Raw genomic sequence first — 12,094 nt, 5'->3', positions numbered from 1 at the left:
AGGCAGAGCCACCTTGGGCTGGGCCTTTGTTGCTAAGCTGGGACTGAGGGGAGACCGGCGAGACACAGGGAGCTTAAAGGCACTTGGCAGTGGAGGATGCTGAGGAGGAGGAGGAGGAACCTTCTGAAGGAGAAACCTTCCCAGCCCTGTTTGTGGTAAGGCACTGGGTGCAGGGCAATGCAGCTGCAGTTTCTCTCTGTGTAGATAAGGAGGAGGATGTGCTGCAGAGCAGGGCTTCCCCTGCACCATGCAGGGACAGGACAAGGCAGGTCCCTTGTCCCGGGGCTGGCTGCAGGGTGTGAATGTGGGTGTGCAGCCAGGGGTGCCCAGCGCTGCCCTTGCAGCAGGGTCCCTGCAGCCCAAAGGCTGTGTGCAGGGGCAGGGACTCTGCTGCCTGCCAGGGTCAGCACTCGGCCTGCCCGGGAGCTCCCCATGGAGCTCAGGGGGAGCTGAGGGGAAAGGAGAAACCCCTGGCAGAGAAGGGAAGTGCTGGGTGGGTGACGCTGCTCCAATCTGCCGTCACTCTGAGCACTTCTTCAGAGGCTCTTTCTGAAAGACACTGAGGCATCATTTACCTGATAGGGAAGGATGCTGAGCTTTGATGTTTTTCCCTCTTGGTGGGCAGGTTGGGCAGTGGGAGCTGGGAATTTACTTCTCTGCTTTGGGGGGGGGGCACCGAGAGACTTGTGAGGGCTTGTGTGAGCTGCTCCTGAGCCCCTGCACAGGCAGGGGTGTGCAGGGCAGAGCTGAGCACACAGCCCATGGCATGGGCTCCAGGAGCACTGAGAGGGAGCAGAGCTGGGCACAGAGCAGCAGCTCCTGGCAGGGAAAGCTCCAGGCAGCAGAGATATGGATGGGCAGGGAGTGGGGGGAAAGTGCAGCCCAGCCCTGGGGAGGGTGCGTTCAGGCAGCTCTCTTGGGGTCTGCCACTGGAGGTGGCTGCTGGCCGTGCTCTGCTGCCCACAGCCCTTTGCTTCTCAGCGTGAGAGCTCTGTGGGCTGTCCTTTGAAACCGTTCTCCCCCGGTCTCAGCACAGGACAGATGTTTGTGGGTGTTCTTAAGATCAATTTGTGTGTGAAGGCACCTTACAGGCAGTGCAAGTTTGAGCAGAGGGTAAGTGGGAGAGGACTGATGGACACTGCAGCTCTCTTGGTTCTGCAAAGAACTGAGACTTTTTGCCTGATGCAATGCTCTTCTGATTGTACCTAGGAAGAAGTCTCAACAGTGTAATGACGTGAATAGCAACGACGCTGAACCTCTCCTCTCCTGCTAAAATGTGCTCAGTTGTGAATGTGTAAACTGAAGTTCTGTATCTGACATCCCTCCTGTCCTAACCTGTCACTGCCTTTTTCTCCTCGGACACTGCCCCATGCCCAGAGGCAGCAGATGTCCAACGGCAGCTCCATCACCCACTTCCTCCTCCTGCCATTCGCACACACGCGGGACCTGCAGCTCTGCCACTTCTGGCTCTTCCTGGGCATCTCCCTGGCTGCGCTCCTGGGCAACAGCCTCATCATCACCAGCACAGCCTGCGACCAGCGCCTCCACACCCCCATGTACTTCTTCCTCCTCAACCTCTCCCTGCTGGACCTGGGCTGCATCTCCACCACTGTCCCCAAATCCATGGCCAATTCCCTCTGGGGCACCAGGACAATCTCCTACACAGGTTGTGCTGCACAGCTCTTTTTCGTTGCCTTTTTCATCTCAGCAGAGTATTTTCTCCTCACTGCCATGTCCTACGACCGCTACGTGGCCATCTGCAAGCCCCTGCACTATGGGACCCTCCTGGGCAGCAGAGCTTGTGTCCACATGGCAGCAGCTGCCTGGGGCACTGGGTTTCTCACTGCTCTGCTGCACACGGCCAATACATTTTCACTGCCCCTCTGCCGAGGCAATGCTGTGGAGCAGTTCTTCTGTGAAATCCCCCAGATCCTCAAGCTCTCCTGCTCACGCTCCTACCTCAGGGAAGTCGGGCTTCTTGTGGTTGGTGTCCTGATTACTGTTGGCTGTTTTGTTTTCATTGTGGGGTCCTATGTGCAGATCTTCAGGGCCGAGCTGAGGATGCCCTCTGAGCAGGGACGCCACAAAGCCTTTTCCACGTGCCTCCCTCACCTGGCCGTGCTTTCCCTCCTTGTCAACACTGCTGTCTTTGCCTACCTGAAGCCCCCCTCCATCTCCTCCCCATCCCTGGATCTGGTGGTATCAGTGCTGTACTCGGTGGTGCCTCCAGCAGTGAACCCCCCCATCTACAGCCTGAGGAACCGGGAGCTGAAGGATGCTGTGAGGAAGCTGGTGACCAGATATGTTTCAGCAGATATACGCTGCTTTTTTTACCCTGGAAAGGGTTTCCAGTGTAGGTCACGACAGGTCACGTCTGTCTTTCCTGCTTTACATTTGTTTTCCTATTTCAATTTGTGATGATGTTGTCTTCATAGAAATGTCAGTTTTCATTTCCTAATTAAGTTGCCACTCGTGCTGTGTGACCCACAGACTTTGTGTCACTCTGGTCTCTGATTGCATTTAAGGGAAATAAATGATCCTGCAGCAACTTCTTCTCTGTGATACGTCCTCACATGTCAGGAATGAAGGGGAATGAAAGCAGCTTTCTGTCTGCTCCAGCTCTGGGATGGCTGCTCTCTGCCTGCAGCAGGAAGAGCTCTTGGGGAGCCCAATTAATGGGGCTGTTGCGCTGGTGTGCGGAGATGGGATGGCATTGGGGGGGGGGTTCAGAGCTCTCAGGGTGTCCTGGGCAGGGGAGCAGGGGACACAGGGGTCCCTGCAGGAAACTCCCTTACAATGGCACAGGCTGGGGCTGCCTGGCTGAGAACAGCCCATGGGAAAGGTCTGGGTGGGCAGGAGCTGGACAGGAGGCAGCAAGGGAGGACAGCAGCATCGGGGGCTGTATGAGCAGGAGCACGGCAGGAGAACAAGGGAAGGGATGATCTGGAATCCTCCATCCAGGTTTCAGATCCCCAGTTAAGGAATGGGTTTAGTAATGGGCCCTCAGGTCAGGAGATACTGGAGCACGATGCCTGTGGGGAGAGTTTGGGGGAGCTGGGCTTCTCCAGCCTGGAGAAGGGAAGGCTGATGGGGACTGGCTGCCTGTACTGGCAAGGAGGACATGGAGAATACAGAGGCAGGCTCCTCACCATGGTGCCTGGTGGGAGGCCAAAAGGCAGTGGGGGACAGTGACAGAGGAGAGGTTCAGCCAGGACAGAAGGAAACCTTGTTCCAATCGGCTCAGGCAAGGGCTGCATCAGGTCACCCAGAGAGGCTGTGCAGTCTCTGGCCTTAAGGATTGCCAACTCAGACTGAATCAAGCCTTGAACCACTCGCTCTGACTCTGCTCCTGACAGGTTTGACTTGAGACCTCCTGGGGTCCCTTCCAACCTCTGTTCACTTCTGATCCTACAATGATGGGCTTATGAAGGGTCACAAAGATGCTCTAAGGGCTGGAACACGTCTCCAATGGAAACAGGCTGAGAGATGTGGGTGCTCAGCCTGGAGAAGAGAAGGTTCCAGGGAGATATCTTAGCAATCTCTCCATATCTAAGCAGGGCCTACAAGAAATGTGGAGAGGGGTTTTTGCAAGGGCCTGCAGTGACAGAACAAGGGGGAATGGCTTTAAGCTGAAAAAAGGAAGATTCAGCTTGGACATTCAGATGAAGTTGTTCCCTTTGAGAGTGGTGCAACACTGGCACAGGGTGCCCAGAGAAGCTGTGGCTGCCCCATCCCTGGCAGTGTTCAAGGCCAGGTTGGATGGGAGTCAGCTTTGTTCTGAAGCAGTGCTTTGTCCACCTCTGATGCTCACAAGGGATGACAGATGAAATCCAATTTCATTGTAAAGTTCACTACTTGTACTCATGACTCGAGTTTGGGCTGCACAAGAGAGGTTCAGCATGGCCTTAGAGTTATTTGGACTGTGTTATTTATTTACTGGCATAACACTTTTGGGGGGGGGAATGGGACTATAAAACATTCTTTGTATGACATAAAATCAGAACAGTATTGAAACAGGGAGAAGTTCTCAGCTCCTTGTAGCTTAGTGCAGAGCAAGGAGGGCTGCAGTGTCCATCAGTACTTTCCCATTTGCCCTGTGCTTACAACACTTGTATATGATGCCTTCACACACAAATTGGTCTTAAGAACCCCCACAAACACCTGTCCTGTGCTGAAAGCAGGGGAGCACGGTTTCAAAGAGAAGATCACGGAGCTCTCATGGAGAGAAGCAAAGGGCTGTGGGCAGCAGAGCATGGCCAGCAGCCACCTCCAGTGGCAGACCCCAAGAGAGCTGCCTGAACGCACCCTCCCCAGGGCTGGGCTGCACTTTCCCCCCACTCCCTGCCCATCCATATCTCTGCTGCCTGGAGCTGTCCCTGCCAGGAGCTGCTGCTCTGTGCCCACCTCTGCTCCCTCTCAGTGCTCCCAGAGCCCATGCCATGGGCTGTGTGCTCAGCTCTGCCCTGCACACTGCTCCCAGCAGCAGGGCTCTGCCCAGGGACTTCTCTGCCTCTGCAGGAACCTCACACCTGGCACTCAGTGGATCCATCAGTGGTGAATGGAGAAACATGGTCAGCCCCTGAGGAAAGCCTTGAGAGCTTCTTAGCTCTTCAGTTAGTTACTGGTGGCAATGAGCAGTGTGTAGGGAGGTGAAAGAGGGTGGAGCAAAGTCAGCAAGAAGCAAAGTGATGGTTCAGGGCTTTAACAAATCCTTACAAGCATGACAGAGCCCGGCAATGGAGAGCAGTTGGTGTCTGTAGGTGGAGGAGGAGTAGGTGTTCCTGGAGTGTGGCTGCAGGCCCTGGACAAACCAGAGGCTATCTGAGAACTTTCCCTCATGGGAACATGCCTCAGCGTGGCACATGGGGAATGCCCACTGCTGCGGGTGCCTGAACGCTGCTCATCATGCCCCATGAGCCCACCTTCCTGTCTCCCTCTCTTGCACTACCCAAACTTGCCTGGAATGCAGGATCCATCCCTGAGCCTGGGGAATGCAGGAATGCTCCAGGAGTCCCTGCAGGGGGATCAGCCTCTGCCCAGCTGGCTCGGGGAGGTCCCTCACGGGCTGCTCTTCCTCAGTGCCTTTGGTCCGGAGGTGGAGCATGCGAGGGGTCACAGCTCAACCTGGGCAATGGAACAGGGCGTCACGGCCACCTACGAGGAGTGGAGAGGGACCGACATTGGCACAGCAGAGAATCATGGAATCCCAGAGTGTGTTAGGGTGGAAGGGATCTTAAAGCTCATTGAAAGCGCTACGACAGGTAGGGACATTTTCCACTAGAACAGGTTACTCATGTGGTCTCTCCCGGAGCACCCCTGTGTGCACAGTGCCACCCCAATAACAGCACAACCCCCCCCAAACCACCTTGTCCTGCTTCTCCTATGGGATACAGGGTCAGAGCCTCAAAACAGACCCAAAACAGGACAAAAACACCCCAAAAAACCAGCCCAAACCCATCTTCTCCTGCTTCTCCTATGAAACTCAGGGTCAGAACCAAAAAACAGCCACACAAACAGGACAAAACCACCCCAAAACCACCCAAAACAAGACCAAAACACCCCCAAACCACCCCAAAACTATCCCAAAACCACCTTATCCTGCTTCCCCTGTGGGATACAAGGTCAGAGCCCCAAAAATGGACAAAAAAAGCCCCAAAGCACACCCAAAACCAGCCCAAAAATGCCTTCTCCTCCTTCTCCTACGGGATATAGGGTCAGAGCCCCAAAACAGCCGTAAAACAGCCCAAAAACAGGGGAAAACCAGACCAAAACATGCAAAGAAAACCACAAAAAAGGCCAAAATCACCCCAAAATCACCTTGTCCTGCTTCTTCTTTGGAATACAGGGTCAGACCACCAAAAAGACCCAAACAGGACTAAACAGCCCAAAACCACTCCCAAAACAACCCCAAAACACCCAAAAAAACACCCTAAAACCACTTTATCCTGCTTCTCCTATGGGATACAGGGTCAGACCCCCAAAACAGACCCAAAACAGGACAAAACTAACCAAAAACACCCACAAAACACCACCAAACACCACCAAAACCACCTTGTCCTGCTTCTCCTGTGGAATACAAAGTCAGAGCCCCTAAACAAACCCAATAGAGGCAAAAACCAGGCCAAAACCAACCCAAAACCCAGAAAACAGCCAAAACCACCCCAAAACCACCTTGTCCTGCTTCTCCTATGGGATACCGGGTCAGACCTCAAAAACAGGACAAAAACAGCCCACACCCACACCAAAACCAACTTCTCCTGCTTCTCCTGTAGGATATAGGGTCAGAGCCCCAAAAGAGAGGCATAAAACAGGAGAAAACCCAAAACCACCGAAAAAACCAAAACAAACCCAAACCACACCAAAACCACTTTGTCCCGCTTCTCCTAGGGGATACAGGGCCAGAGCCTCAAAACAGCCAAAAACACCCACAAAACAGGAGAAAAACAGCCCCAAACCACCTTGTCCTGCTTCTCCTGTGGGGTACAGGGTCAGAGCCCCAAAACAGCCCCAAAAGAGAACAAAACCACCCCAAAACATACCAAAAACCATGCCAAAACCACCTTCTCCTTCATCTCCTGTGGGATACAGGGTCAGAGCCCCAAAACAGACCCAAAACAGGCCAAAACCAGACCAAAACCAAAACAAAACAGCCAAAACAGCCCTTCAGAAAACCACAACCACCCCAAAAACACCTTATCCTGCTTCTCCTGTGGGATACAGGATCCATCCCTGAGCCTGGGGAATGCAGGAACCTCCTGCAGTGGAGGTGCAAAGCTTCTGTGAGACACTTGTGAGTGCGGGCAGAGAGCGGGGAGTGCGCAGCAGAGAGGGTGCTACGGGCAGGAAGCTGTCCCAGATGAAGCGCCCTGTCCCCAGAGCATGGGATACCTTGCACCCAAGGACACCACCTTTCCTTTTGGCTCTTGCCAAGAAGTTCTCAATCCAGACCATTGTGTTTTCCCACTGCTCTCTCATGGTGCTTTTTTCTCTATACTGATTGCATCACCCATTCCTCTAGAAGCCTCCTTTAGATCAGCTTGCTGAGGGGTATTCACTCCACCTGCTGAATTGACACTGTAGTAGCAGCCTACAACTAGGTGAAATGTGGCTGCAGAGATGATGGAGGTTTTCTTGCAGGCAGGAAGAGAAGGAAACCTCTGCAAAGTGCAGCTTGGAAGGTTCAGATTCAAAGTTAGGAAAGAGAAATGTCTCTCAAAAGGTGGACTTGAGGTGACTTGTGGTCACCCAGAGGGAGTCTGGCTCAGCCCATGGCTTTGTGTTTCAAGGAACAGACAGCGATGGGTACAGAGGTGGGACTGAAGGTACAGAAATGCCAGGTGAGAGCTAGGTGGGAAAGCAAGATGGGGGTCAACAGCCTGAAGGGAAAGAGGTGCAGGCATGGGCCAGTGTAGGACAGCCTGCAGCAGAGATGACAGGGTTCTGGCACGGCTGAAAGGCCCAAAAGAGCAAAAGGCCTCTGTGCCCTGGGCTATGGCAGTTGCCTCTTTCATCAAGGCCTATGAGGAGAACTTTCATCCTCAGGATTTCAGGCTCTGCTTCTCCAAGGGCTGTGGTCAGGGCTTGGCCTTTCTGCATCATCAAACAAACAAAGGGTTTTCTCACCATCAGACACCTGCACTTTGCCTTTGTCTCCTGTAATCACAGCCTCCAGTTACTTGCTTTAACGAGTCCCTGGGGAGGCTTTGTCAGCAACAGCCCTCAGTGGGGCCCATTAATGCTGAAGGGACTTGGGGCTTTGTTTCTGACTTGGACTTCTTGAGAGGTTTCCTCAGTCTCCTCTCAGCACCTGAGGTTCAAGGACTCAGCCCAAATACACCGTGGGGCTCATTAAACCCTGATGAGCCATGTCTCACTGTGTAGTTTTTGTCAAGTCTTCCAGATTGTCTTCCAGGGAACTGGGGAGGTTTCCGAGTGCAGGAAGATTACAAAGGGCATCTGATAGAAGTTATTTGAAAGGGTTATTTGAAAGGAAAATCTACGAAAGATGAGAGGAATGAAGGACGCGGTGTAACAGGCAGGACAGTGGCAGTGCAGTTACAGGGGAAGATCGGCTTTCCTTTGGGATCCCCCTTGTGAAAGGTTATTGGATTGGCAGAGGTCTCTTGGGACAGAGGACAAGGACATGTTGTGCTTACCTTTGATAAAGGTGCCAAGGGCAACCCAGGGGAGCCCAGGCTGTACAAGCTGCCTTTGGTGAGGCGTGTGCCAGCATCAGAGTCCTCTTGGGTGACATCTCTGGGCACCTAAACGCCGTCCGAAGGGTAACTGCTGCCTGGCCAAGCTGAGAGCCTGCAGTTGTGTGTGAGGAGGCAAAGAGTGGATGTGGTTTCCCTCAGCTCCAGCACAGCTCTTGGCACGGTCTCCCTCAATGCTGCTGTACCGAAGGGAAGCCATTGCAGCCTGGGTGGGTGGACAAAGAGGAGGGTGAAGCACTTGTGTCAGCAGAACCAGCTCCAACAGTTGAGGAGCCACCAGGGACATCCCAGGAACCAGGAGATGAGGTGCCTGCTCCAGGGCTGTCACCTCCGCAGCCACCACGACACCACAAGGAGCAGCATCAGCCAGGGCCCTTCTCCTGCCCCAGTACCCGCAGAGCCAGCAGTGCCACCATGATTCAGGAATGTTGGGTGCTCTTCTCCTGCCCCAGTACCTGCAGAGCCAGCAGTGCCACCATGATTCAGGAATGTTGGGTGCTCTTCTCCTGCCCCAGTACCCGCAGAGCCAGCAGTGCCACCATGATTCAGGAATGTTGGGTGCTCTTCTCCTGCCCCAGTACCTGCAGAGCCAGCAGTGCCACCATGATTCAGGAATGTTGGGTGCTCTTCTCCTGCCCCAGTACCCGCAGAGCCAGCAGTGCCACCATGATTCAGGAATGTTGGGTGCTCTTCTCCTGCCCCAGTACCTGCAGAGCCAGCAGTGCCACCATGATTCAGGAATGTTGGGTGCTCTTCTCCTGCCCCAGTACCCGCAGAGCCAGCAGTGCCACCATGAGTCAGGAATGTTGGGCGCTGGGCCCCCAGGTGAGGGCAGACCAGGTCGACAACAGCGCAGCGGCAGCAGGAGGCCAGAGAGACGCTGCTGCTGCAGTGCACGGCTCTGGGTGTGCAAGGTGATCTCAGACAAAACTCCAGGAACAAACTCACCAACAAAGTTTTCAAGCTGACAAGCAGGTATTCTTTACTGCGGCGCCGGGAGACACGGGGATAGCTCCTCGTAATGTGTTTCCCCCAGCTGCCACACAAGCCGTCCTTTCATAGTCCCTGGGCATACATACATATTCATGAGGCTACGTATGGATTACATCATTTTCCAGAAAGTTCCCCGCATGCGTACAGAATTGTGGGGGTGGTCTCCGAGGGTCGTTTACTTCCTCCAACGATCTTCATCACTTCTGGCAGCCTTTGAAGCACACGCAGTAGATGCTCATACCAACTTCTTTGGTTTGTTTACACCACAGACATAACAATCCTCCTGTCCTTCTACTTATCAATTAGCTTAACTGCAGCCCATCCTGGACACCTGCCATTCCCAGATACCCCTTATCCCTGTGTCCTGTTCTTCTAGCCTGTTTTTCTTACACTCATTTTGTACTAAGGTCATAAGGGCCTAAAACTATGTCAGCTATAATGGTTTATCTTACATGAGAAAGAATTCTCAGCCTGTTCTCTAGCCGCGGTCTGTTTTTTTTTATGTGTATCATGCACCTCCGTAATTTTCCATTGCTACTGTTACAAAGCCATCAAACAACATTACTTAAAACTGATTCTAAAGGTATATATATTTCATTTTGTAATGTTTTGCCTCCCCCCTTGTCTCAAATTCCCCCTTTTTCTGTCCTTTTGCAAATTCTTTTGCAACATTTTTTATATTACCATTACCATCTAAAGACTTTTTGAAATAATTTCCCGTTTCTACTTGGTGCTTAATTTCGTTCCTTTGCCAATCGTCATAATTGATCATAGACCATTTACAACAGCAGAGGGAACATTGTATCATACCACAAGTAATCAATAGTAAAACAAATAACATCAATATTCCTCAACCAGGAGAGGTTCAGGTAACCATGAAGTTATTTTTTTCCATATTTCTTCAAAACCCCAGGAGGTGTCATCCATGGCCATTTCATGAAATATCTTAGTTTGTTTCCAAATTTCCTCCAGATCTGTTTCGATTCTGCCACTTCAGTCTGTATAGGAACAACAGCTTTCATTGATTATGGAAGAAACCCCTCCTTGTCCTGCCAGTAACATGTCTAGAGCTATTCAGTTTTGTAATACCACTTTAGACAGGCTGGTTATCTCTTGTTGTTCTGCCTGAATTATATCAATGTTTTTACTTTCCATTTCCTCTATGGTTGCTGAGATATTTACAATTGCCTTCTCTAATTCACTTACTCCCAAAGATGGAATTAGCCCTCTTACAAAACTATGAAATGCAGTGTGCCATTCAATAATCGGGTTAAACCCTCTCTTAATCCGTTTAGCAAAACTTCTAATCCAGGTCCCAGAAGGATACCTGTTGATAATAGTAAAATTGGGTATTACAGCACCTAAGGTGCATGCCTCCTTCCAGCTGGGGGGCAGAGTCTTATAAGCATTTTCTCCACATAACCAGTACCTTTAGGAACAGGCCATCACTGAACTACAATACCATCTATATTAATAGCACGATCGCAATTTGAATGGTGACCTACATCTGTGGCATTGAAACAAGCATGATCTCCTACCCTGGTTCCTGGTGTAATACATCTTTGTGCACAGGTGTAATGTTTATTACCTGGATTAGGATTAACTATTCCAAAGTTTAACCTTTCCTTCGAATACAGATTGCTAGTGTTCACCCACAAATTTGTCCATGAGGCAGTGTTTGGAATTGGAACTCCAATTAATGGGAGATCCAGGCTTTCTCCTGATTTAGGCAACTGTGCACACACCCAATAGTCAGTACGATTAAAAACATTAGTAATATTCTGCACTAACTTCAGGTGTAAGTTCTGGTCCCAAGCTTGTGCTCCAGTTATCATATGAGTCCAAATTATGACCGACGCAATTTCATACGTAAGGGTCCTGAAGGTTCGATCCGCCATGTCTTCTGTAGCTCTGGTGCTTTCTTAATTCTTGAATGATGTATCCAAGCAGGTTGTTCCTTTATCTTCACTGCTGTAAAGGTGGTCAGTAATATTGTAGGGGAGTCGTAGAAGAGTCATAGTGTTATAGAGGAGGCATAGAGGAGTCAGATGGCTAATAGACGGCTCATAGAGCAATCTTAGGAGTCATAGTAGAGTCATAATGGGGGTCATAGAGGGGTCATAGAGGCATCATAGTGGCATCATAGAGGTGTCATAGAGGAGTCATAGAGGAGTCCTAGGGGAGTCATATAGGAGACATAGAGGAGTCATACAGGAGTCCTGGATGAGTCATAGAGGGGTCATAGAGCAGTTGTAGAGGAGTCATAGAGGTGTCATGGAGGATTCATGGAGGAGTCATGGAGGAGTCATAGAGTAGTCATAGTATCATAGAGTCATAGGGGTGTCATAGAGGAGATGGAGGAGTCATAGAGAAGGCATAGAATCATAGAATCATAGAATCATTAGGGTTGGAAAGGACCTTAAGATCATGTAAGAGGAATCATAGACGAGTCATTCACAAGTCATAGAGGAGTCATAGAATCATGGATGTATTATAGAGATGTCCTAGAGGAGTCCTAGACGAGTCCTGGACGAGTCTTAGAGGAGTCCTAGTGGAGTCATAGGGGAGTCTTATATGGGTCATAGAGGAGTCAAAGTGTAGTCACAGAGGAGTCACAGAGGAGTCAGTCATAAAGGACAGTGGCAGTGGAGTCATAGAGGCCTCATAGAGGCATCATAGTGGTGTCATAGAGGTGTCTTTGAGGCGACATAGAGGCGTGATAGATTAGTCATAGATGCGTCACAGAGGGGTCATAGAGAGGTCAATGAGGGGTCATAGAGGAGTCAGAGATGAGTCAGGAGTCAGAGAGGAGTCAGAGAGGAGTCCTAGAAGAGTCATAGATGAGTCATATAGGAGTCGTAGAGGAGTCTTAGAGCAGTCAAGAG

At 51.2% G+C, this 12,094-nt stretch overlaps 1 protein-coding gene across 1 annotated transcript; it reads left to right on the top strand.

The window, feature by feature from the left end:
* Positions 1–1,722: 1,722 nt before the first annotated feature.
* On the top strand, positions 1,723–3,362 carry LOC133282277 (olfactory receptor 14J1-like). Its single transcript, XM_061478316.1, has 2 exons — positions 1,723–2,229; positions 3,357–3,362. The coding sequence occupies exons 1-2, from the start codon at positions 1,732–1,734 to the stop codon at positions 3,360–3,362; spliced, it is 504 nt and encodes a 167-aa protein (XP_061334300.1). The 5' UTR covers positions 1,723–1,731.
* Positions 3,363–12,094: the final 8,732 nt, after the last annotated feature.

The sequence above is a fragment of the Pezoporus flaviventris genome, unplaced genomic scaffold (genome assembly GCF_033815535.1).
Source record: "Pezoporus flaviventris isolate CSIRO_AGI_PZ_B2104156 unplaced genomic scaffold, CSIRO_AGI_Pfla_v1 ptg000116l, whole genome shotgun sequence".
Classification (NCBI taxonomy): domain Eukaryota; kingdom Metazoa; phylum Chordata; class Aves; order Psittaciformes; family Psittacidae; genus Pezoporus; species Pezoporus flaviventris.
Note: the sequence above shows the minus strand (reverse complement) of the source record. Positions and strands in the feature narration are given on the sequence as shown.